At 36.1% G+C, this 14,963-nt stretch overlaps 1 protein-coding gene across 2 annotated transcripts in view; it reads left to right on the forward strand.

Moving 5' to 3' along the window:
- Positions 1 to 77: 77 nt before the first annotated feature.
- The window catches only part of nup188 (nucleoporin 188), a 32,608-nt gene continuing 17,722 nt past the window's right edge, over positions 78 to 14,963 (forward strand). The window contains exons 1-19 of one of the 2 annotated variants that reach the window (XM_083563940.1): positions 78 to 343; positions 2,183 to 2,237; positions 2,492 to 2,565; positions 2,909 to 2,993; positions 3,121 to 3,246; positions 4,173 to 4,265; positions 5,352 to 5,471; positions 6,151 to 6,362; positions 7,367 to 7,478; positions 8,490 to 8,690; positions 9,626 to 9,715; positions 10,788 to 10,853; positions 10,952 to 11,071; positions 11,225 to 11,351; positions 11,755 to 11,910; positions 12,839 to 12,965; positions 13,065 to 13,152; positions 13,242 to 13,318; positions 13,650 to 13,764. In XM_083563940.1, the coding sequence (XP_083420066.1) occupies positions 318 to 343; positions 2,183 to 2,237; positions 2,492 to 2,565; positions 2,909 to 2,993; positions 3,121 to 3,246; positions 4,173 to 4,265; positions 5,352 to 5,471; positions 6,151 to 6,362; positions 7,367 to 7,478; positions 8,490 to 8,690; positions 9,626 to 9,715; positions 10,788 to 10,853; positions 10,952 to 11,071; positions 11,225 to 11,351; positions 11,755 to 11,910; positions 12,839 to 12,965; positions 13,065 to 13,152; positions 13,242 to 13,318; positions 13,650 to 13,764 (2,070 nt within the window). In that variant the 5' untranslated portion in view covers positions 78 to 317. The remainder of the gene's footprint in view (positions 344 to 2,182; positions 2,238 to 2,491; positions 2,566 to 2,908; positions 2,994 to 3,120; positions 3,247 to 4,172; positions 4,266 to 5,351; positions 5,472 to 6,150; positions 6,363 to 7,366; positions 7,479 to 8,489; positions 8,691 to 9,625; positions 9,716 to 10,787; positions 10,854 to 10,951; positions 11,072 to 11,224; positions 11,352 to 11,754; positions 11,911 to 12,838; positions 12,966 to 13,064; positions 13,153 to 13,241; positions 13,319 to 13,649; positions 13,765 to 14,963) is intronic. The other variant, XM_083563939.1, reaches the window with a different exon arrangement.

Below are 14,963 nucleotides of genomic sequence, written 5' to 3' on the forward strand. Positions count from 1 at the left end.
CTTGCATTCTGACAAATCCCGCCCACTTGCATTGTGATTGGCTACTGAGCTCAAGCGGGGGAAAAATAGCCTGATGTATGGGAATGGGTTGCGGCGTGACAGTTAAGTCACGTGTTACTACAGCCAGCGTTGTTAGTGTTATAAAATATGCTATAATACAATTAAATATAATTTATTGTATTTTAAGAGTATTAAAAAATATCTATGTGGGTATTAATGTAGGAATGTATTTTTGAGTGGGACTCCGGAAATGGTATCGATAATGTGACGTAACCCACGAGCACGCTTCTGATTGGTCAGTTGGTCGGGGGGCGAAGATGGCGGACTCGGAGATTTGTATCAGGTAAATGAAAGGCAACAAACCTACGTCTTTTTCAAACCGTTATGTTCCAGACTTTGCTTGCGCCGCGTCTTTAATTATGAATTTCATTAATAATGTTCGGTCGAGTCATGAAAATGTCATCTTCCTCTCGGAGCTGTGCTTGAAAAATGAGACACCACAATGTGGAGGGAACGTGGTGGCTTAATTCCAAATGACGACATGGGATATCTAGGGGACTACATAGGGTGCAAGAGTAAAGGATTTTGCATGCTATGTAGCTCACGAGTGTAGGCGGTAGTGTGCTAATTTGGATTGAGCCGGGGAAAGCGAGGCTAACAATGAAACTGTTTGATAGGTAGCTAATCACTGAATTTAAACCATTATCGATTATAGGAACAACTGAAATAAAGTGTAAATATTTTACTGATTAATTTGCTAATTAATACATTCGAGCGTGGTTTGTCATCTATTCTGTAAACTGGGTTTCATCCTGAGTCTGAATCCTTTACATACAACTAAACACTTTGTATTAAAAACAAACAAAAAATAAATAAATAAAATTAAACACCTTGTGTTTAAAAACTAAACACTGTATTAAAAAAAAATTGTATTCTAAAAAATAACTTTTTGTATGCTAAAGCTAAAAAAAAACAAAAAACTAAACACTTTATTTTAGAACTTAAAAAACCCCAAAACTAACATTTAACTAACTAAAACAAAAACCTAAAACGGAATGCTGTTTTCTAAAACTAAAAAACTAAATCTACTATTTTGTTTTCTAAAGCAAAAAATAAAAAATAAAAACACTTTGGATTACAAAACTAAAACTAAAAACTTAGTATTCTAAAAATAACAGTTTGTGTTCTACAACAAAAAAAAAAGAAAACTAACTTTTTGTATGCTAAAGCAAAAATACTAAAACTAAACACTTTATTCTAAAACTTAAAAACCAAAAAATAACATTTAACTAACTAAAAAAAAAAAAACTAAAATGGAACAATGTTTTCTAAAACTAAAAAACTAAATCTGCTACTTTGTTTTCCAAAGCAAAAAATAAAAATAAAAAATCGAAACACTTTGTATTCCAAAATTAAATCTGAACACTTTGTATTCTAAAATAACAATTTGTGTTTTAAAACTTAAAACAAAAACCAAAAATAACATTTTGTATGCTAAAGCTAAAAAACTAAATCTGAACACTTTGTATTCTAAAAATAAAAGTTTGTGTTCTAAAACTAAAAAAACATTTTGCATGCTAAAGCTAAAAAACTAAAACGGAACACTATTTTCTAAAACTAAAAAAACCCGAAATCTACTACTTTGTTTACTAAAGCAAAACCTAAACACTTTGTATTCCTAAAAAATATAAACTAACAACTTCTCAGTACAAAGGGACTGTACTGACACAGTCTGACACAATTGAACAAACTCATAACGTTTTGCACAAATTGCTGCCAAAACATTGTGTTTACATGCACAATATTATTATATGTACAAATCATTTGCATTAACACTGATCTTTAGTACTGCTCAGTGTTGCAGTGTTTGTGTTTCTCATCTGCTTGTCTTGTGCTGTTCGTCACACGTTGCTTACATGCACTTAAAAAAAGCGTTGTAGTGAGTTTGGTGTAGTTGTTTAGGTTATTTTTTGTTTGTTTCCTTATGTATATTATATATATCCTTGTTTCACTGGGTACTGTACTGTACTTCACACGATCAGTTTGGTTAGAACAAGCTGCCTAGACATTTATTGAGAACTTTGTGTTGTTGTAGTGACTGCGTAGATTTATTGACTGCGTAATGAATGTGCATCACTTTCCTTAACTACCAATAATAATGCTTTATCATTGATCATTTTAGAAGCAGTCGGGAGTTATGGACCATCTTGCTGGGAAGATCCGCTCTCAGGGAACCGGTTAGTAAATATCAATTCGTTATTAATTTTTTTTATTGAGTTGAGTTGAGATTATTGAGTGAGAAAATGCTTATAATTATTATCATCTGTCAATTAATAGAAAAAATACAGCACCGGAATTGCTAAGAGATTTTTCAGTGCAAACCTATTATGGCTGGCGTTTTCCTTTAACTAATGAACTGATCTGAGTGTGTTAGAACAGGACTATCTTTCATGCATAACTGTTTTTCTTTCTTCTCCTTTTTCTATAAAAGACCCAGATCCAAGCGGAGTTAGAACGATGTGGTGAGCGCTTGTTGCAGGGCCTGGCGTACTACAAAACAGCCAGGTAAAGCTCAAAATGTGTATTTTATATATATATATATATATGTGTGTGTGTGTGTGTGTGTGTGTGTGTGTGTGTGTGTGTGTGTGTGTGTGTGTGTGTTTTTTTATTTTTATTATTATTATTATTTATTTGGAAAGAAACTGTTTGATTCCCAGATCATTTTTATTTTATTTTATTTTGAGTCTGGTTCCTCTCAAGGTTTCTTCCTCAAACCTTCTCAGGGAGTTTTTCCTCGACTGGGAATTATTTATAAGTAGTTTGTTGTGAAAGAGAATTAAATGTATTTGGGAAATGCCATTTTTGGAAAATAATAAATCTTGGGTTTTTGCTTGTTTGTGTGCAGTTCTTCATCAGCAGACAAATTAAAAGCAGATAAAGATGTTCCTCAGTCTCTAAAAGAATTCGGAGTCCGCATCAGCAAACTTCTGGTAAACATATATTTGACACAAATTTTCGCACTTTGAACTAATTTTGTTTCTGCTCTAGAAGTCTTTGTATCTAGATGCATTATCATGATCTATGATGCATTAACTAAAGTGTGTGTGTGCATTCCAGGGTCTGGATGAACAGCAAAGTGTACAGATTCTGCAGTGCTACCTGCAGGAAGACTACAGAGGAACTCGAAACTCACTGAAGAGCGTGATAGAAGATGAGAGACAGAGCCAGGCTTTACTGCTCAAGGTCACACACAACTGTTTATCTGTCGAATTGTCCACTATGTCTAATTGCATTTGTCTGATGTGCCCATGCATCTTTGTTTTGGTTTTTCTTATCTGTATGTTTCTCTTTTTTCCAATCTGTGTTTCTGTTTTAATGTCCATAGGTCTTTCTGTCACATTTTTTTCTGCCTCTTGTAGAGGCCGAACACCATGGTGTTTTTGAGCATCGGTCGGCTTTAGTTTCCTCCGCACCGTTGGCTCTGGTCAGCGATTCTGCATGTTGAATTGAAAGGGCAGAGATCGTCGGCGTAAAAGAGAGCCCTAATTGGTTATTCAGCTTAACGAATGAGCACACAAGAAAAAAACAGAACACGCTTATTGTCAATCTTGCTCTTGCTTTTACAACTTGGCAGACATGACTAAAAAAAAGCTACACAAATCCTTTAGTTATGATCGCGTCAGGCGTAAAGGCTGCGTGCTTTATATGTCCACAGTTCCAGCCCTTCCGATTTTCCCTGTTCGGACACTAAATACAGACTACTGCCACCTGCTGGTATGGGACAGGTTACGTTCTCGTGCAAGCACGCGAGAAAAATTATTAAAAAAAAATATATATGCCTAATTTGCAGCACAATCGGCTGATGCCTATTCATTAAAAAATGCCAAAAATCTGCCTTATTAATAGGTCGACCTCTAGCTCTTTGGCCCCTCCATCTATTTGACTTGCCATGCAGTTATGTCAATTTCCCATCTGTATTTATTCGTCCATTTTCCTGTCCATGCTTTTTTTTTTCTCCCATGCCTAGCTGTTTGTAGACTTTATTCTTGTGTACTTAAACTTAGTTTTATTATTATGACCATATACGTGTGTAGTTAAGAATTAATAATGTCTTTGTCTCATAATCTCGTTTTTTTTAATAATTTTGCATGTGTATGTGTGTTCTTCAGATAGCAGATTACTACTATGAAGAGAGGGTCTGCCTCTTGCGTTGTGTCCTCCTCCTCCTCACCTACTTCCAGGATGAGCGCCATCCCTATAGGGTAAAGAGCTGAGCACCATAATCTCTCCCGTTTCTTTGTCTGAAGTCATGCAGACTAACAGTAGGGCTGGCCACAGTTGCGTAGGGTTTAAAAAATGCAGATGTCTTTGAAATCATGGTCTCTACAGGGGGCTCTATGAGTCAACTCTAAGATTATAAGCCTACAACAGAGGTTCTCCAAAGAGGTGACTGAGGGGGTGCGTGAATAAAAATGGTACTATCATTATACTGCACTATTGTATAACATTCAAACCGTGCATGCATTTCTCACAGGAAAATGTATACTTGTGCCCCCTCATGTGTATATACAGCAAAATGGTGGAGGCATAAACTGCTATAAATCTTTGACCTCCAAACCAAATGATCCCACCCTTAAAGCAAAAGTGTCCTTTGTGATGCACCTTATGGCCACATGCCATTTATCGATGATAAGCGATAGCGATGCAGCCGAGGTTAAAACGGCATCTCGCCTTCCACATCAATTCGCATAAAGACCATCAATAGAGCGTAAATATGATAAGAACTGTATTTCATTCTGCATTACATAAATTGGCGATAAAGAAAATCCCATTATAGGTGCGTTCTATTTAAAACGAATAATTTAAAATTAAATTGCACTTTTAAAAAAATGTGTGTGTGTGTGTGTGTGTGTGTGTATACATATATATATATATATATATATATATATATATATATATATATATATATATATATATATATATATATATATATATATATATATATATATATATATATATACACACACACACACACACGAGGTGGACAGGATTAGAAATGAGTTTATTAGTGGAACAGGGCATGTAGGATGTTTTGGAGACAAGGTGAGGGAGGTGAGATTGGGATGGTTTGGACATGTGGAGAGGAGGGACACGGGGTATATCGGTAGGAGAATGCTGAGGATGGAGCCACCAGGAAGGAGAAAGATTATTAATTATTGTCTTGTTTTACTACTACTTTCGACAGGTTTTTTTTCCCCACACGTTAAATGAGTTGACAGTAGGCTTTTTAAAAACTATATGCAGTGTCTGATCGTGATTTGCTGTTTGGTTTATCTATGCTTGTTTAGGCAGAGTATGCAACCTGTGTGAACAAGCTGGAGAAAGATCTCGTGCCAAACTACCTACAGCAGTTTGAAGCTCTTTTCAATGCCGAAGCGCCAACATGGGAAACCCATGGAAACCTGATGGTAAGTCTCTCTCTCGCTCTCTCTCGCTCTCTCTCTCTCTCTCTCTCTCTCTGCCTGCAGAAGTATATTCATATAGTGTATTTATTCATTGGTCTCTTGCAAACACTCCAGAATGTTTATACAGATATTGAATGTGTCATAGTAATCACTGAACAGAAATACCACACTTGAATTAAGCTATAATTGAGTTTTTATGACCTCATTGTTTCACTTCACTATGGAATATTTTAATTTACTGTAGCTGGTGGATATACACATTGTTTGTGCTTCAGTTGGCCAAATGTCTGTAGAATGTTTGTTATAACAAAAGAAATGAAGGTAGCTGATTAAAAAATGCTTAATTGTGGAGACATATCCCCTATAAATTTGTGTATAATTCTGTGTGTACTACTTTGTCCTACTTGTTTGGGTTTCCCTCTTGTTCAGAACTCAAATATGCCAGAGGCAGATATTTCATAAAAGTGATCACACCCCCCATGGTGAACACTACCCATTTTCTGTACATAAGACAAGTAAAACTAACTGTGCTGGCAAAAACAAAAAAAGGCACACTTTTGTAGAGTTTTCAGAATGCTTATGGCGTTCCTCAAGGCTCTATGTTCGGTTCATTTAAAGTTGTGTTTTTTTTTTGTATCAAAACGTATGTACATAACTCTTTATTTCAAATGTTTTTTTGTAGACGGAGAGACAGGTGTCTCGGTGGTTCTCTCAGTGCCTGAGGGAGCAGGCTTTGCTGTTGGAGGTTCTATTCCTATACTATGCCTACTTTGAGATGCCCCATAGTGACCTTTTGACCTTTACTCGCCTCTTTAAGGAGCAGGGTTTTGGACAGCGACAAACAAACCGGCATCTTGTGGACAAGAGCATGGACACACTAGTGGACCGAATAGGGTTTGACACAGTTTAATTACTAGCAATTGAAGGAATTATGTCAAACTAACAAGTTACTGCATTGTTACTACCAAATAATGATGAACACATGATCTAAAAGACCATAGAAATTAGTTTCAATACAAGTGGAAAAAAAATCTTTCAAATTGCTTTTGAATCATCACTTATACTGTATTAGTGGTGTAACGGTGCACGTATTCATACTGAAAATCTTCGGTACAGTTCTTTCGGTTCGATACACGTGTACCGAATGCAATCCTTCTTACGTGCGGAACATAGTTAAAATCTGATTTTCCACGGGAACGTATCTAGTGGCGGGCCGCATGTTTGTTTAGTCTCTGCATCGCACTTTGAGCGCATTCTTTTATTATTATTAAACTTGAAAACATTCACAAAAATGCCAGGGTTACTAGAGTTAGTAATCCTGACAATTCTGCATATCGAGGGAGGGAATGAAGACATTTGTTAAAAAATGCTGAAATAAGTAGAACATATCTTTTAGAAAATTAAATGTAAAACACACACACAAATGGGGTCTAACAAATGCCAACTATTGAATAAAATCTGATAAATGTAATTTGTGCCAATTGATTATTTAATTTAATCAATATGAAAAATGTTTATTGCATTAATTTGATTTATTCTTTTATTTTTATAAATTACATTCTTTTTAAATATCATACAATTTTCATTTAATATATTATTTAACCAAGCAAGCATTTTTTTATTGTTATAAAAATGTATATTGCTTACTAATGTTAATAATAATAATAAACTGCGATAATAAAAAAAAGACAAGCAATTTTATGTTTTGCATTTCTTCCCCCTAACTGTACGCAAATTGTACCGAACTGTCACTTAAAAACCGAAGTTCGTACCGAGCCGTGAATTTTGTGTCCCGTTACACCCCTATTTTTAACATTATCTAAAAATAGCAAAAGTTGCAAAATGATGAATCAGAAGTCTGATTGCGTACTCAGTTTAATTTGACTTTGCATGTGTAGATATTTCAGCTGTCTGATTCTTGTTGAGGGGATGGATATCGACTTCCTGCATAAATGTGCTCTGGAAGACCGAACGGAACAGCACCAACTCTGCAACACACACATCAACAAGGTAATGAGAATCTCTGTACATTTACAGCTGTGCATTACTGTGTTTACACCTGGAGGTCTTGAAGTTTTCTGTATGAGCTGTGTAACACGTTGCTATAAACGTGACCCAGGTTTAACTTTATAATAAGTTGTCCGATTTGGAAGATGAGGTATTAGTGGCTTAAAATAAAAACCACACGTTATTTGTATATGTGCTTGAGATCATGAGAAAATTTATATTGCGTCACACTATAATTTATCAGAAAGATGATTTTATTTTTTTCCAGAATAGCATGACTGTGCTAATTTAAGTCAAGTCAAGAAGAAGCTTTTATTGTCATTTCAACCATATATAGCCGACTCAGTACACAGTGAAATGAAACAACGTTTCTCCTGAACCCTGGTGCTACATACAACAACAATCACAGAAAACACAGGGCTAAGGAATAGTAAGTGTCCTCGACACAAAAAGTGCATCGTGTGCAACTTGGTGCAAACAGTGCAAAGACAACACAAATACACAAAATACAGAATAGCGCTGCCAGTAAACCTGCTGTTTAAACCTGTTAAGTTTGTCACATAGTTTCCTTTTATAGGAATTTCTACAGTAACAAATTTTTAGGTAAGACTGATATTAAATGAATATAAACATGCTATTCTTAAATGAAAGAAGTTTGGTGGTAATTTTTCCTCTTACGATTTTAACATGGAAGGAGTATCCAGTGTCAACACTTTGTGAAAGGCCCTTCATCATTTTTTACCATGGGGAAGAATAGAATAATTTATTTGTTTAACCGTAAAAGAATATATCTAAATGCCTGTCTTGGTGTTATTCCTTTTGTATTTGGCTACAACAGCTACGTAGCTAACAAGATTTTTCTATAGTTATGCCTCTATAAAGACATTTTGATCAACATGCCAACTGACCAACCACAGACATTTTCTTATAGTCTATGAACAAACATAAGCAACACATGATGTTACCTCAGTACCTTTTCAAAGTTATATCGACCTTCAAACTCTCTTTCTACAGGAGATGGATCAGATGTTGCTGACATTCGGCGATATCTCTCACCACGGCCCGGTTTTGCTGGCCTGGGTCCTCCTACGACACACATTGCAACCAGTTGAAGCCGGACCGATCATCAAACGACTCGGCCACATCACGTTGCAGCTGGGGGTGTTTCAGTACCTCACGGACATGTTGCAGGTTCTCGGCAGCACGGGGAATAACGTAGGAATCACACATGCTCAAACCTTTATGTAAAAGTCAGAGTAGCAACCATCATATGACAGAATAGTGCCATTACTATACGTCGCTTAACATAATATTGATACACTATATTGCCAAAAGTATGCGGACACCTGGTCATAAGTATTGTATGTGCTTTTTGAGTTCCATGTTTAGTCCCAATTTGCTCTCATCATTTCCTCCACTCTGCTTGGAAGATGTTCCACTAGATTTTGGAGTGTGCTTGTGGACATTTGTGTTCATCAGCCACAAGGGTGTTGTAGGATGAGGAGGCCTGGGGTACAGTCAGTATTCAAGTTTAAGTTTATATTATTTCTATATCTCCATAATGGACATCTTCTCAACCAGCTTTACAGAACTTAAGTATTAAAGTGAAGGATGTGTTTTTTTTTTCCCTGATGAGCAAGCCTAAGGCGACTGTGACAAGGAAAAACTCTCTAGATGAATGAGGAAGAAACCTTAAAAGGAACCAGACTCAAAAGTGGAACCCATCCTCATTTGGGTGATATCAAGAATGTGATTTTTAAATCTTTAAAACAATATTAAACAAAATTTTATCTCAAAAGTGTTCCGTAGGGATGAGATCAGAGCTCTATAGCAGGCCACTGAAGATCTTTCTCTCCGAACCATGCAAACCATATCTTTGTGGAGTTGTGTGATTTTGCCATGCTGGATCAGGTTTGGTTTTTCCAAGTTTTCCAATGTATTATACGCATCCAAAGACATCCTAGCTTTGTGGTAACAGTTTGGACAAGAAACGCATATGGCAAGAAAGGCCAGGTGTCCCAACACTTTTGTCCATATAGTGTATATTTAATGTTCAGAATACAAATAACTGGCTATATCCCCGTTTTTTTCCTACTTCCTATATATAATGTTCTTTATGTCATTTTTATTTAAATTTTTTTGTCTTCTAGTGCACTGCAAGTACTGCACGCATGTGCATCTACGGTCTCCTTTCATTTGTGGTCACTTCGTTCGAAGAGGATACGCTGGGCAGTCAACAGGTACAGATTACATTCAGTTTACTTTATCCATTGAGTGCTTTCTTAGAAAAAGTTTTGTTGTATTTGTGTGTGAAATTAAAATTAATGAAGTGTTTATACTTTAAGCCTCTTCTTATTTTAAACTGCCAGTGTGGTTCATTTTAGCATAAATAAACACAAAATTAGTTGCTGATGTAACAAATGCTACTGAAATATACCACATGCAGTGACACAGCAAAATTGCAAACATTGTGTGGTCAAAATTGTTTTGTTTTTCAGAATATTTGGTGACTAGACTAAAAAGTGCTACATAGCATAATGTAATAGAGGTTGTTTAATAGTGGAATTTACTGATAGCTGGTACTGATGGGTATTTGCTGATAACTGATTAATTAAACGCTAGTTTTTAAAATGGATTCTGGATTAAAAAAAAAACCTAAGCATTACACTGTATATAAAAAAAAAGTACTGAACTTTGCTAAAAAAAAACAACCCAAAACATTTTAATAAATAAATAAATAAATAAATTGTCATTTCAATGCTCTGGTCATTGTGAAGATTTTTAAAGATGGCCATTTTGAGCATGACTTTTTGGAGACACAGAGAAGATGCTGCAGAATAAAAAGTGGAGGAACGGAGAGAAAACAGTGAGGGTCGAGGATTCAGACCAAAGAAAACAACAGAAAATATGCAAATGGGATCATTTCACTAAAACATAAAGAAAACACCATACAGTGCGTTTAACTTTTTTTAAAGTCATTTGAAAAAGATTTGTATATTTTTATTTATATAAAATGCAAATGATATGGTTATAAAATGCACTAAATGGGTTTAGTTTTCAACGATATTCTTGTATGCAATTTCATCAATAAAATTTTTGTTTATTTTAAGAGACCCGTCTTATTTTCTCTTGTATATTTAGCATTACTTTTTAATGAAGAAAAAAGTATTTTCTATCCAAATACTCAATTAATCGATGGACTAATCGGTAGAACACGCGATTGCCAAAATAATCGATAATAATAATTACTCATTGAAATCTTTTTGATTGTCTGTTCTTGATCAATTTCTCCCCCCTATATTTTTTTTCCAGCACCTGATTAATGTTGCCTGTGAGGTTCTCGCGGCCCCGAGTCTAGCCGAGCTCTTCTGGGAGTCTGTAAGTGTCTCAAACACACAATTAATAATCACAAAGCTAAAATGTCACTTGCTTTTTTTTTTTTACTTTTCCTGTTCATCCTTGTGAATGATCGGTAGAAACCCAATGTGGGTTTGGAGATGATCTTGGACTCAGCCGTGGGTGTTTTTCCTCATAAGATTGGACCATTACTGCAGATCCTTACTGCACTGCTGGCTGATAAATCTACTGCCAAGAGGGTATACACAAACAAACACACACACACACATACACACACTGGTGATATTGCACACTGAATTAGGTTATTACAGACACTCTCTCAGCTTTGTAGATACTCAATATTGTTACTTTGTTACTTAAACACGTGACTAATGTTACACCCTCTTACTCAGGTGTACATGTTCCTGGATAAAATGTCCTTCTACACTGAGGTGTACAAGCACAAACCCAGCGATGTGTTGTCCAGAGAGGATGAGACACTGTGGAGGAGACAGACACCTAAACTTCTCTATCCTCTGGGTCAGTGAGTGTGCTGCAGTGTGCGAAAGTACATGCTCGGTTTGTTTTCAGATTCGGCTCCAAAACGCTTCCGTTTCTAAAGACGCTATTTGTAATTTTGTGGCTGGACTTACTGCTGCTACAATGCTACTGAGGACAATAGCAACATCAAAACCAAGAACAGCAATGTCAATAGAAACAAGAACAATATCGAGAATTATATCAACATGAAAAACAATAATAGCTATATCAATATTAGCAAGAACAACAAACAATAATGTTCTTAATTTTAAAGGGTTAGGAAGAAGAAGAAAAAAGGTTGCTATGCAATGGATATTCTGTGTTTATTTGAAGCAGCTGTATACATTTTTCCTGCCCAGAAATTGCCTCTTTACATGCTTTCCTCATTATGCTTCTCTCACAGGTGCAGGCCAAACCAACTTGAGGATGCCACAGGGGTGTTACGGGCAAGTTTCCCCGAGCGAGCATGGCTACCTGGTGCGCTGGGATTATTCTTATTCTTCATGGACCCTCTTCACCTGTGAGATTGAGATGCTGCTGCATGTTGTCTCTACTGCTGGTAAATATACACACACTGATTTGATGTCAGACAATATTGATCACACTCATTATGTCGCTCTGTATATGTGTATATATAGGGCTGTCAATCGATTTAAAATATTTATTTAAAATATTGATTAAAAGTGAAACTATACTTAACATAGAACTTGAAGACTAGACATATCATAGAGGTTTTTTTTTTTAAAGAACTTGTTCATGGAAAAAAAATACATGGTTATAAAAAGAACGCAAAATCATTCAGGGTTTTTTTATTATTGTTATTATTATTATATATTTTTTTTTTAACTTTTTTTTAAATGTCTGCCTGCTGCACAGAGAGGGCTACATTATATATTTGTGTATATATATATATATATATATATATATATATATATATATATATATATATATATATATATATATATATATATATATATATATATATATATATATATAATTCCCGGTCAGGGAACCATCCCCAGCCACTCTTAGTGCCGGTCCCAAGCCCGGATAAATTGGGGAGGGTTGCGTTAGGAAGGGCATCCAGCGTAAAACATGTGCCAAATCAAACGTGCGGAGGATCCGCTGTGGCGACCCCTAACGGGAGAAGCCGAAAAGATATATATATATATATATATATATATATATATATATATATATATATACACAATTATACTTGTATAATTGTATTCATTACTTAATATTATTTATTTAATACATTTATTTCATGTAGCACAATTTTATGATTCAGTAAGTTTATTTTATTTTTATTTTTATTTTTATTTATTTTTTTTTTGGGGGGGGGGGGGGGGTTTAGTAAGTAGGTATAAGTAATACATTTCAGTACTATTTTAAATTGTGTTTTTTGGTTTTATCCGGTATCCATTTTAAATCAGTTGGTTAATTGATTTTTTTCCCCACTAAACTTTCTCAATGATGACCTGTAGACGTGTTGGCGCACTGTGAGCGAGTGAAGCCGATTTTGGACGTGGTGCATAAGATCATTAGCACTGACTGGACCGTGTCTGACTGCTTGCTGCCCCTGACTTCACGCATCTACATCCTGCTACAGAGGTAAGGGGAACGCGAATTCTTTTTCTTCATAATCTCCATATAATTTACAAATTTTTGCATGGAAAAAAATTTCTATATGAATTATCTATCGCTCCTTAGGCTGACGTCTGTAATAAACCCACCAGTGGACGTAATCGCTTCCTGTGTCAACTGCCTCATTGTGCTCGCCGCACGGCAACCTGGGAAGGTGCATGGGGCCTGCAAGCCATTCTGAAATAGCAATATTAATGTTAATATCACAGCAAGATGTTCTGTAATGTTGATGTGTTTCTGTAGGTTTGGTCCAGTCTGCAGCACACTGGCTTCCTGCCCTTTGCATCCACCCCTCTAATAAACATGGCACAGACCATCAGGTAAACACCAGCTCCATACTTATATTAAACTGAAAGCTCACACACAAATCCAGTGGTACGAAATATAATTATGACATGGTTCTGGAGATATTTACACCGTATTATTTGATAATTTAGGTTAATTTTATGGCTGGATGAATTACTGACTCGCTGAAGGATCCCCTGTGTAGGAAATAAAAAAAAATGTGAATCTTTTTCAAAAATGTGCACCAGTAGTCCACCAATGTTTTATCATCTTATTCTAGATGATGTTTGTTTGCTTTGTTTTGAAATAACATTATGTTAGGGATTATTTAGTGATTAACCCATAATTTCATTTTTGGTGTAACAGTGCTGAAGGCATGAAGGCAGGTAACTACGGTAACCTGCTGGTGCTGATCGAGCAGCCGCGAGGAGAGTATGCAGTAACCATTGCTTTTTTAAGACTGGTGACCACACTCATCAAGGTCAGTGACTTGCCGTGCATTTGGTACCTGGGCCTGCAGTGGGGACGTACCCGATTTAATCCACCTCTTAATACCAACACTATCACGTCGCAATTATAGAAACCATCAATATTATTCAAAAACGCAATATAACAACGTGTGATATTAAAGAGAGAGAGGCATTTCACATATGGAGGGTGAATACCATTTTATTAAAGCAAGAAATCCAGTTAAGACTCCAAACCTCTACACTACCCCCCGCAACTGTGCCACCTACATCATCTGAAGCAGTTCAAAATCAATATTTGTCTAACATGACAAAAACATAAAAGATTTAAATAAAATCCAACCTACTCACCAGAAATGGAGACTCATAATTTGCACCGCTCCTCAGAGGCTGTAAGCCAGTGGTACTGCTCGTTTTTATTGGTCTGAAAGTGGAGAACAAACCCTTTCCCGGGCTAGACAAGCTAGCTAGCTTTGTGGTTTGCCGACCTCCTCACGATGTCTAGCTTTTCTTGAAAATTTTCTTTTTTTTTTTTAAAGTATATCCGAGACCAAATCATTTTCTCTTTCTCCGTAGGCATAAAAATGTCTAACTCAGATGTATTAATGTGTGCAGCGCTACAGACGTGTTTTGCCAGTCGAACTTGGCTGTAACAGTTTCCCTCTGACCAACCAATCAGAGGAGGGAAAAATGCTGACTCTATTCTGGGCCAGCTAGCTGCGAGGCGAATATGAAATCTGATTGGTTAAAGAAACGGACTCATTTCTAATAAAGACTAGGATTAAAAAGACAGCAGTACTGACTTTGAAGGCCCTGGGCAGATTAGATTGACATGGCAGTACATAGAGGCTGAAAAAATTCTAACATCCACATACACCTACTGGAAGCAGTGCAGCCAAGAGAAATGCTACGAAATGAAGAGAATAAATTGTTGGCAAAAAATGTATACAATTTCATGAAACAAATATTAGAATTTAGGTTGTAAATGTAGGTCAGTGCTTCAATCTCCAGAAAGATGCAGCTGGCAGCTCTACCTCTGCCATGTTAAGCTATTTTCTTTGTGACGCTCAGGACTAGCCTTGGTCTCCACAGTGTTGCGTCATATTCACGTAGCAGCCGTTTAGTGATTACACTCAGACCTATGAGCTTTGTTCTTTTTATCATAGTGTGTGTGTGTGTGTGTGTGTGTGTGTGTGTGTGTGTGTGTGTGTGT

This window comes from Silurus aristotelis, assembly GCF_946808225.1.
Source record: "Silurus aristotelis genome assembly, chromosome: 16".
Taxonomy (NCBI): Eukaryota; Metazoa; Chordata; class Actinopteri; order Siluriformes; family Siluridae; genus Silurus; species Silurus aristotelis.